The 10,949-nt window shown below is 35.1% G+C and overlaps 1 protein-coding gene across 2 annotated transcripts; it reads right to left on the reverse strand.

The window, feature by feature from the left end:
- Positions 1–824: 824 nt before the first annotated feature.
- LOC105141589 (P-loop containing nucleoside triphosphate hydrolases superfamily protein) lies at positions 825–10,491 on the reverse strand. Of its 2 annotated transcripts, none has more exons than XM_011048850.1 (13): positions 9,696–10,491; positions 9,464–9,611; positions 8,569–8,681; positions 8,357–8,461; positions 7,920–7,989; positions 7,276–7,331; positions 5,423–5,473; positions 5,073–5,177; positions 4,803–4,847; positions 4,227–4,329; positions 2,911–3,098; positions 1,514–1,600; positions 825–1,263 (listed from the first exon to the last, which is right to left on the reverse strand). In XM_011048850.1, the coding sequence occupies exons 1-13, from the start codon at positions 10,461–10,463 to the stop codon at positions 1,093–1,095; spliced, it is 2,010 nt and encodes a 669-aa protein (XP_011047152.1). In that variant the 5' UTR covers positions 10,464–10,491; the 3' UTR covers positions 825–1,092. The 2 variants fall into 2 exon arrangements, with proteins under 2 accessions (XP_011047152.1, XP_011047151.1); XM_011048849.1 differs by having other exon boundaries at positions 2,911–3,110.
- Positions 10,492–10,949: the final 458 nt, after the last annotated feature.

Raw genomic sequence — 10,949 nt, forward strand, 5'->3', positions numbered from 1 at the left:
ACGGTAGTTATTATAAAAAAAAATGGCCTATTGAATATCCTATAAAAATTTAAATATAATCCATCGTTTAGATAAAAAAATTATAAGTTTTTTGAGATGTTTTTCAAATTTGACATGATTAGACTCCTTATTAAGTCTAAACCTATCTTAATAGTTCTTATATAAACTTAAAAATTATCTAAGAACAAGCTCCTTCTCCGTATGTTTCCTATTAGAAGAAAAAAAAAATTATGGGTTCCCCATAGTGTACCTCTGTATATTTAGAGGTTTTTTTTTTCAAACATGATACACAAGTTCTTTAGAATTTTACTTGCGCCCGAGTTCCAATCAAAGAACAAGTAGGTTCTATTTTTCAAACATGATGCAAACATGACTCACACAAGTTCTTTGGAATTTTACCTGCATGCAAGTTCCAATCAAAGAACAACTATTATAAATGGTTAAAGGAACAAGTATACTTGAGAAAAATTATTACTGAAATTTGAAGAGATCCAATAAATAATATAGCTAGTCAATGCCTGATAAAAAGGTTGGAGATATAAATGGAGTAGGTTCATTCAGATGCCTTAACAAAGTGATGAGCTGCTTCGGTTGATGATTTGCCAAGCTCTCCCAAAACATCTTGCTGGGAATAATGTGATTATTGCTCAGAATGAATGATCTAGTAACTTCTATACTTGACCACAACTGACGAAATCTGCACTGATTAAAGCTCATCCCACTCAACTTTTATTTATTTATTTAGGGCAGTTGATTTATTGATGCGAGCCAAACAAATGACGTGCAGAAATCGGTCAAGGTGAAAATGGATTCTCCATCGTCTGTAAGAAAACTGAAGGTTCAGGTCGATTTTCATCTCATAACCATTTCATAAAAGATTGTGTTTGTTATTGCTCGGAAAATCAAAATTGCCAAAAACCCAGGGGGTGGATGGTAATTTGGACATGCATGTACAGTAATTTTGGTTTCGCCATGATTGATTGGGCAATTACAGCATAAACCCCACCCTACTTTCTCGTGAAATTAAGAATTACAGATGAGAATGCTAAAAAAGAATGTCAAGAACAGCTTGCAGAATGGAGTTTCCCACATCTAATAGTATTCCTCGGAATCCAATCCACCAATGCGCTGTTTCCTCCGATCAAAAACAGCTTTAAAGGACTCGTGCTCCACGCGAAGTCGCTCTTGGAACATGCTCTGCCTTGACTTGCCAACACCTGAGGTTGAAGTTGGTCGCTCCTCTTCAGATAATGGGTTGGTCTTCTGCAGTCGTTGAAAACACAAGAACATAAATAAGAAGATCATTTAGCCAGCTTGGCTCTATGTTAAGTACAGCAATAATAGCCTTGAACTGTATTAATATGGTGCGCTTTGCACAGGCACCACAAGGGAGTGTATGTTTAGTATATCATTTTATTGTGTTTCAAAAGATTGATAATTGATCAAAAGTAGTCTTCTTCAAGAACAGAACATCTAATAATGAACAAGAAGCTGAGATAGCCGTAACGCTTACCAAGTTGTATCCAGCACCCGGTCCAATAACTAGAGACAACATATTTGCTTTCTTTGCTGCAACTATAGAAAACCCAGTATCCCCAACCTGTACAGTGACAATAACTTTTAAGTAGAGCATTAATTATTCATGTGGTGGTGGGTTTCAATTCATTCAGTGCGGCACTCGCTTATCCAATGAAACAAAGTCATTGACAAATGTTAAAATATTGGTAGTGTCCCTGACATAGAGCCATGTTATGTGGACTCCTCTCAGATATTTTCTTCAATGTAAAGCAAATCATCGTGGTTCTCTCACAAGAATTTCAGATATGCCCAGCCAGTTCCTGATGGGCCGCTCTCAAGTACTGTAATGAGGATGTAATGCTTACAGACATTCAACGACATAGAAGTTTTCTACTAGCTGTTCCTTGTTGCCAGGTTTTACAAAAAGAAAGCATAAGACAAGCCATCTATCCTCCTACAAGGCATGCCACAAGCTTCAAGAAGACTAAGCCTAACAAAAAACATATACATAAGGAAAATTTTAAAAATCATGAAAAAAATCATTGTTTTTTGGCTTAAACATATTACTTCATTATAGAAGACTAAAAATATACTATGAAATTGTTTGGAATGCCTTGACCTATTAGCACAACTGACTATAATAAAAGACAAATGTGAAACTACAAATATGTAAGCACATAACATGCAAAATGCTCATATAATTATAGTCTAAGTGTATATATAGCAACCGACCAAAAATGATAGAAAACAGACAAGCATTGTACATTTCCATATTATAAATAAGATAAAGTTACAGTTGTGTAGAAATAAGCCTGTCAGTTACATTGCAAGTACCCTAGCAAGAAAGGAGGTCCCACTTTTCAATCATGTCTCACCAATGACTGCCAAAAGCAGACAGTCATCTACTATAGTCTTTTGTCCACAAAACTTGTACGCATCAATGTGAAGATTAAAGGCAAGGAAATTGCAGTGAAGACATGTGCTTAATCTCGTGAGGCTTATGCTTTCCAAGAGTACATCTCAAAAGATTGATGCCAGAAGTGATTTCATCACTGCCTCATGTTAAGAATGATATATTGTTGTTGTTTGTACAAGCATTTAAATTCTATATACTACTAATATATGACAACATCGTTAAGTTTGTATTATTTATTTATTTATATTTTAATAAAGAATGAATCATTCAAACCTAATGATAATGGGGATGCCTACTGTTCAAGACAATGTAATACAATATACTTGAGAGATTTCAATAGTTATACTGAGTCAATAAGAAGTTTGTCATGTTGGATTTGTTAGAAGGATACATATAAGAATAACAAAAGAAATTTAGAATAGGATTCAAATGAGAACTTAATACAACAAAATACTAGCAGCGTATGTTATAGTTACCTGGTCACTCCAATGCACTGATTTTCGTTGCTTTTGATAAGCTTGAACCAACCCAGAAAGAGCATTATTAGTCCTCATGCTTTCAGATCCTTGTGTGTCACCTTCATCTAAATCATCTGACCATTTACTTTTACCCAATTCTTTCAATCCTGAAGGATGGTCCTCTTCAGCATCCCATCTCTTACTGTCTTTTGCAGGAACTAAAGTTTAAATGATAGTAAATAGAAGAATCTAACAAGTTATATGCAAAAGTTTGTCTCACAGTGAACTGGAGAAACATAACAGGAATTTATAACCGTTCAACTAATAAATCTCTTTACAGAAAACTAACTGAAAATAGGATGTTAATAGTAGAGATGTTATTCAAATATGATATTCATTACATGCAAACTGCCAAGAATAAAATGCTCACAATCCAGATGGACATTTAGATCATATTCATGGTACATGCAACATAAGTGCAATCTCCCTCACTAATTATAGTACAACAACTTATTTGCATTCCCCAAGAAGAAATTCTGCCAAATCATTTACAAATTGAGCCATCAGTCAGGAACTACTGATCTTTAGCTTAGTTGAGAAGTTCATGCACATGGCCATTTTGGACATTGACAACATAAGACAGTTTCAGCTAAATGCATGGTGCATAAGGGAATATTAAACCTTGGCAAATCACAAATTTCAGAGAGGGGTTCAGCTACTGATTCAGAAGAGAATTTGCATTGGAAAGCTGTAAGGTCAGTAAATAATATAGAAGTCCCTCTTTTTTTAAAACATATTGTTTGGTACCTTGACTAGCATTGCTGTTATTCCATTAATTGAAGTTCCGGCATTTTAAGAACTTATGACATTTTTTGTGCCATTATAGTTTGTCTTGTTAATTGATTGTTAACTTTTAAGGCATCAAGAATTTAGATAATGAAAAAATAGTCAATTCTGATCAGCCAGTCTGGGTACTAAACATTAGGTTTTCAATGAAGAGGGACTAAACTATATTACGTTGAAAATAGAGGCACTTTTTTATAGTTTATTATTTGTAACGAGTGGAAATAGCAGCATAATCCTAGGGAAAACTTCTCAACCTGAAAGTTTTAACGCTGGAGTGCTAACAACACTTATCCACAACCACTTGAGGCATAATTGAAATCATTTTTAACCTCACTAGATTTTACAATGCCCAGAACTGACCAGCGCGTCGGAATTTATGCAAAAGGCACCTTTTTTCCATGGAAGGCAGGATATTAAAAACTCCTCAAGCCCAATAAAAGATCAACAAGATTATATGGAAGCGTTGAAAGCAGAGAGTTAAAATATACCATGAGGTGCATCTTCTATGGGAGGAACTATTGTCTTCTCAGGCTTTCCTTCCTGCAGGTTTGATGGACTACCAAAGTCTCCATCTTCAGTGTCCATGTCAACCTGGCAGATTCAATACAAGAAATAAAATCAAATCACTGACTACAAATTCCGTGTCCTAGGCAACATGTAAGCTAAGATATTTGCACCAAACAGCACATAGAGTGCACAAAGGAAAGCTACTCAGGGCAGTTCATCACACATTCAGAGTAGGATCACACTTCCACAACGATTATAATTCGCCCTAACTAATAAAAGTCAATTATGGTGTCCATTATTGCCAAATCAATAAAGATATTCAGAAGAACTATGAAACAACAAAATAATAATAATAATAATTTATTTAACTATTTTTTCTTTTACCTGTACACCAAAACAGCTATTAAATACATCCAAGTGAGACCACATAAATCAAGATGAACTTTTTTTCAACTCAGGAGAGAAAGAAAGCATCAATATAGCATGAAGATGAACTTTCTCTTAACTCGGGAGAAGAAAATAGAAGGCATCAATACAACAAGATGACATTCACTTACCTCTTGAATTCCATTTTTCTTCAGGTCATCTCCACAGAATAATGACTGTCATGCCAGTAAAATATCACAGAAGTAACTGTAAGTCAAAAGACTGGCTCTGAAGTTTAAGAGTCTATGATAAATACACTTGTGGGTTCCCAATTTTGTCAAGCTTGAAAAGTTAATGCACTTTTGAATAGCATATTCAGTTTTGTATTCCACAATTTTGAACCATTTCGAGCTTCCTATCATTTAATCCAGAGTAAAACTAAGATACTAGACATAACAAACCTTGATGTCCAATTGAGTGTAAATCAATGGAGCTTCTTCCCATAGCCGGGCCATTGTTTGTATTTCATCTATGGTAAAACCATGTACATTCCTAGCAGCACAACCCTGCAATTCCACAGGATTATCAAAGTGATGTAACTATCTAGCAAAATGAATTTTCTTTCCAATTTAGGCTTGAAACTAGACTTATGTTTAAATGTTGAGGCCTCGGTTACTATCAGATTAATTGCAAAAAGTGTAAGAACAACAAATTTGAATGGCTAATTGCATATCACGCAAGTGTGGTGCAGTGGGAAGAAGATATAGCAGTAATCAACCCAAAATAAACTAGAATGTAGATTGAAACTCACTACAGGGTCTTTATATGTAGCCTCTGATATGTAAACTTCGTAGCCTGATCTCTGAGATAAAAATTTAAAAAAGAAAAAGATGTAGTAAGTGATGCAACTAATAAGAAAATATAAAACTAATCAACAACTCTCTGATTCTACACCAGCACCATTCAAACAAAAGTTGCTTCAAATACTCAAAGAGAGGGTAGCACTTTCAGATGAACACATTGAATGAAAGAGTATAATATATGACACCTTTTAGATCCATCTCCCATTCCTTAGGCCTGTGATCTCAGAAAACTTAAGGGTGCCATGGGGCAAATAGGAATTGAATCAGGTGGTTGAATTTTACGGAATTGAAATTATGATTAAAGGATGCGACCAGTTATTAGAAACTCACAAAGCTTGTAAATAAATTATACTTCAGGGAAAAGATCTTCCAAGCAATCTCAAATTTGAATAAAACAAATTGACAAGCCAAAAATCTAAATCCTGAATTTCCCAATAGATTCTTTGCATTGACTATCACTGAGCAATGCTCTCATCACTGGGTTTCCTAGGAATGTAATATTAAGGAAATGCAAGCAATCAGATTAAAATTGGGCACTCTAGACCAATCACATTAGCTATACCATGAAAATCAAACTTCTATGAGTTGATAAATGGCATCAGCAAGGTAGCAACAATCAAGTCCAATTCACCAAACAAGGTAAAAATGCAACTTTTTCAAAAACTACATCATATGGACCTGGAAATTCTAAAAATCATCCACATAAATAACAACAAGGCACGTATACAAAGCAGCCCCAAAACAAGATATGTAAACCATGTTTTCACTAACATTTTATGTAAAACTGTTCGCTGATGCTTTTAATAAGTAGACGTCATCCAGAAGCACAAAAACCAATATTCTGGTGAATACAAGGAGGAAGAACAACAAAAACTTCATATGGAGTTAGTAGCTCAACAGAGAAGAATTTACAATTACTGCAGCCCAGACAACTCTAAACTACACATAGTTGCCAAGGTTAGCTAATACATCATAAATTTATTACAAGGCATGCCAACATTCCTTCAATCACCAACATTTACATATCTAACAAAGAAGGCTTGCCTCTGAAAAATAAGAAGTGGAAGTCTTTTAAAATTACAATCATCATATGACCCCAAAGGATGACTACAGACTTGAGCATCTAATACACCAAATAAATTCCCAACCTCTTTTCATGTATTGACTCACCTATAAACAGAAGGGCTACACTTCAAAAACTCGAGCAGAAATTAGTTTGATTAATTGATTGACTAATGAAATGAAATGTCATTCTCATATTTCTCCCCCAAGGGATTTCTAATCAATTTATCAATTATGTCAATTGAATGGATTTCTGATCAGTTATATTAATTTTAGTAGATCAATAATATATTAATCAAAGGGATTTCTGAACAATAAGCAGAAATATGATTAATTGATCTACTAATGAACTGAAATTCATTCTTGTATTTCAGCTCAAATAAACTTTTTTTGCAAAAGCTACAAGTTGGTTATAGTTTCATAATCATAATTTACAAGAGAAAAAATGAAAAACACACCAGATACAGCTATCATCCAATCGAACTACAAAGAGATCATGAAGAAGAAAGAAAAATAAACTGTACTGAAAAGTGAACACTGACCATGGGAGGAAAGTCCAGCAATGGGAAGCCCAGGCAAAATTAAAAAGAAAAGCGAAAGCACAGCATACAGACATTAGTTCTATCCAACTACACAAAGATGACCCGAAGACCTCATTCTTCAAAATATTCCAAGGACATCGGGAAATGAGAACATATTTACTCGCAGAGCTTGTCACAAGAGAGAAGTGAGGGTATACCTTTGCAATTGCCCAAAATTGAGCAAAATCAGCTACCCGCAGATTGCGGTCATCCACTAAGACGAAGCACACATACCAGCACAAAAGGGTCAATTGCCGCACAAAACTGCATCTGTAGTTAGTTACAATGAAAGCAGTGCATGGAGCACTGCATCACCACTAAATCTATAATGAGGCTAGATGATTTAATTTGTTGGGTGCCTAAAAAACCAAAGATATCTGCAAGAACCCTGAATCACTTTGTCTTTTGTTTCAAGCCTATCGTTTGAAAATTTATTTGAAGACAAAAAAAAATAAAAAATAAAAGGAACAAGAGATCTTCACTTCCTAATCTACTCAATAAGTCAAGACCATTAGACACGAAGAACATTGAGTTTGTGCAACAACTATCGTAGAAACATGGAATGAGACATTAAACCAGATAAAGTACTTTCTTAGCATCAAGCAAAATGAAACCATGCTGCCAAATTGGTACATATTGTCAATATAAATTGCAACTTACCATCTTGAAATAAATGAACATTTAAAGAGTTCCACTAACTTTAAAAAAGCATTTCAGAAGATGATTAAAAATGGAGAAATTTTGCAGGGACAATAAAAGGCGTTTGTCATCAATTAAAAGGTTTCCAAAACAAAAAACATACCAATGACAAGGGTGAAAGTTCCCTCCTCAAGGGTCTTCTTGAATGCTTTCAACAAGCTTTCTCGATAAGCCTATTGTAAGGATAGACAGCATGAGATTTGAGAAAACAATAGAATAAGTAACAGGCAGAAAAAAGTAAGTGTTTGGATAAAGTTATCAGAACATAATTCCAGCAGGTTGGAATTCTTAGAAGATAGAGCAAGCAACTTATAATTGTAGTTGTTCTGTAGTTCATTTTTTGCACAAGACAAACCAACTAGCACATTTCTATGCATGTCGTGATGCTATCAATGACAGAAATATTATTTTTTACATAACCTCTACCATAAAATTTGCATTCTCATGAATACATAAATGCAAAGCAAGGAGACTGAAAAGGCATATTCTGGTTTTTTTTTAACCAAATTTCTTAGCTCTAGAAGCATTTATTAGCATTACCTCTTCCATTTCAGGTTCATAACAATACTCCATGACCACCTTCTTTACAATTGGTTTCTTGCCTCTTGTAGAGCTTGAAGATTTTGAAGCATCACCGTCTTCAACCTGTTGGCATGGAATATAATACTTCTCAGCATATTGAAAATACACAAACTTGAATGAAATTAGGAGATTTTATAGTCGTTCATGTAGACCAAACAAAATCAACGCACCTTTTCAACTTCAGTCATGAAATAGTCATCCATGGAATGAATTCGTGGCACATTACCACCATTTTCAACCTCAAGGTCACGCATCGTCTTTGCTAAGTAACTTTTACCACTGCCTTTAAGTATATGAAGTGAAGTAAGTACGTAAACTAGAAGCTGCAACAGGCATCTTCAATTCTCTAATTACAGTTTATGTACACAGCATATAACATCTTATCATTTGAATAACTGCAAATGCAGATGCTTGCATAAACTTATGCATTACCTTGCAAATAAGTTTTCATAGAAAAAGTGATAAACAAATTTAGAATGACAAAAGTGAAGCTGACACCCAAGGTCATTGCACTGCATCTATACATGTCATCCTCACCCATCTAAGATTTGCCATTATTTGTTTGAGATTTTTGTCTTAAGAGAATTACAGCTAGCAGACAATTGAAATTTTAAAAAACCCACCAAGCCTTTCAAGGGCATAACACATGTCCAATGAAAAGTTAGTTAAAATTAACATCTAAGAATATTTTTGCTAGATGTTAACCCAACAACTGTGAATTTTAAACTAAGAAAATTAGTACAATACTTCCCTACCTCTCAGGGCATCAAGTTCCTTCCAACAACATTTAATTGATTTTTATATGTTTAAACTACACAAGAAAAAGAAAGAAAGAAAATGAAATAGCAATCTTGAGTTTGTTCAGATAACAAGCCAGCTTCTTCAAACCTAGCCCTCAGAAGTATGAAAATCAATTTTCCAAACATAGCAGCAGATGATGATTGACTTGAACTCAAGTGAAGTGGGGGAAACAAAACAGATTCATGGTGAATATAAAACATAGGAATTGAAGTGTATATTCTATCTGGTATTTACTTAACTCTAGCAAAGAAAACAGTATCTCACCTGGAAGCCCTCTAAGAATTATCACAATATGATTGGGGCGAGTTGCACGATGAGGCATCTTAAACAAGTGAGAAGCATCAACTACTATTGGCCTCTCTGGAGACAATTTCTTATGCAAAAAGGTTTTTCCTGAGGATTGTTTCCATTCCTTCAAACATCCAACCAAAAAGGTTATAACAAAAGATTCTAATTGACCGAAGTGAAAACAAACAGCAAAACAAAGCAACAGTACCTCAGAAACAAACCCAGATGAGTGGTTATGCAGATAAGGATTGGTAGCTGCGGAATTAATAGGAACAGGAAACAGAGCAGATGATGACTTGGGGGGTGAAGGGAGGAGTGGTGGTTCCATAGGAAGAGGCGGTGGCGGTGAAGTTGGCGGAGGAGGAGGCGGCGGCGGCGGATGTCCTCCAAACACCCTATTATTTTCATGGTAAACACTTTCAATTGGCAGCTGCTGCCGCCTCATTTCGGCGGAATTAGGCATTGGCTGATTTTTCCAGTTATTACTATTCATATCATCATGTGTGGGCGGAAAAGGACTATACAGACTAGTTGTGTTGCCGTGATCGCGAATCAGCTTCAATCTACGCTCGTCATCCGAAAAAAAATTAGCTGGACTTTGATTATTCACGTATCCAAACATACCAGATCCAATGCTACCATCAACCCTTGGCCTCTTATAGCTCCGATCAGCTTCACCATTAATACAACTCGCAGTACTATTCCTATAATAATCATACATGGGATTGGGATGTCCATATCCGTCTTCTCTGTGCCACTGCCACCCCTGGTTAGGGTTGACGACCATGTATGGGTTGGGTGGGCCAGAATGATACGGGTGTTCGGGCTGCGGTGGTGGAGGTGGGAATATAGGGCTTTGATTGTATTGAGGAGGAGGAGGGGGGGGAGGGGGACAGAATGGGAAGTGAGAAAAGGAGCAGATAGGGCAGATACTGGTAGGGTGAATAGGTGGCATTGGTCGCCATTGATGATCCATTATTGACTGATTTGATTCAGTTGAGAGAGGAGGCTACTTAAATTTGTTTGGCAAACTTACGATTAGTCCCCCTATTATATATAATTGCTAGAATAGCTCCCTCAACTACCGGCTTTATCAATTAGGTGCCACATCTGTCAACCTCTCGTTGTACATACCATTGTTGTAAAATAATTCGAATTTAAGCACCTACGCACAATAATTTAAGGTAGCATTTGTTCCTCGTGGTTATTTTTTAAATAATTTTTTATTTAAAAAATATATTAAAATAATTCAAAAACTTTAAAAAATTAATTTTACATTAATTTTCTATTAAATAGTATTTAAATCATGTTACCTAAAAGTCTTAATTTCTTCAAGTATTAGGTACAAAAATACTTTTATTTAGGAATAAGTGTGAGTAAACTAAGAGTATGCTTAGTACTCTTAGTGGTTTAATTTATTTTTTAAATTTTTTTTTAAAGAATAATTAATTTTTTTAAAAAG

This window comes from Populus euphratica, unplaced genomic scaffold, assembly GCF_000495115.2.
Source record: "Populus euphratica unplaced genomic scaffold, PopEup_1.0 scaffold125.1, whole genome shotgun sequence".
NCBI classification, from domain to species: Eukaryota; Viridiplantae; Streptophyta; class Magnoliopsida; order Malpighiales; family Salicaceae; genus Populus; species Populus euphratica.

Coding starts and splice junctions, on each gene's coding strand:
- LOC105141589 (XM_011048849.1), bottom strand. CDS start 10,463: ATGGATCATCAATGGCGACCAATGCCACCTATTCACCCTACCAGTATC. Junction 8,682..9,463: donor AATTCTTAGAGGGCTTCCAG/GTGAGATACTGT, acceptor ATATACTTAAAG/GCAGTGGTAAAAGTTACTTA. Junction 7,332..7,919: donor AACTTTCACCCTTGTCATTG/GTATGTTTTTTG, acceptor GCTTCGTCTTAG/TGGATGACCGCAATCTGCGG.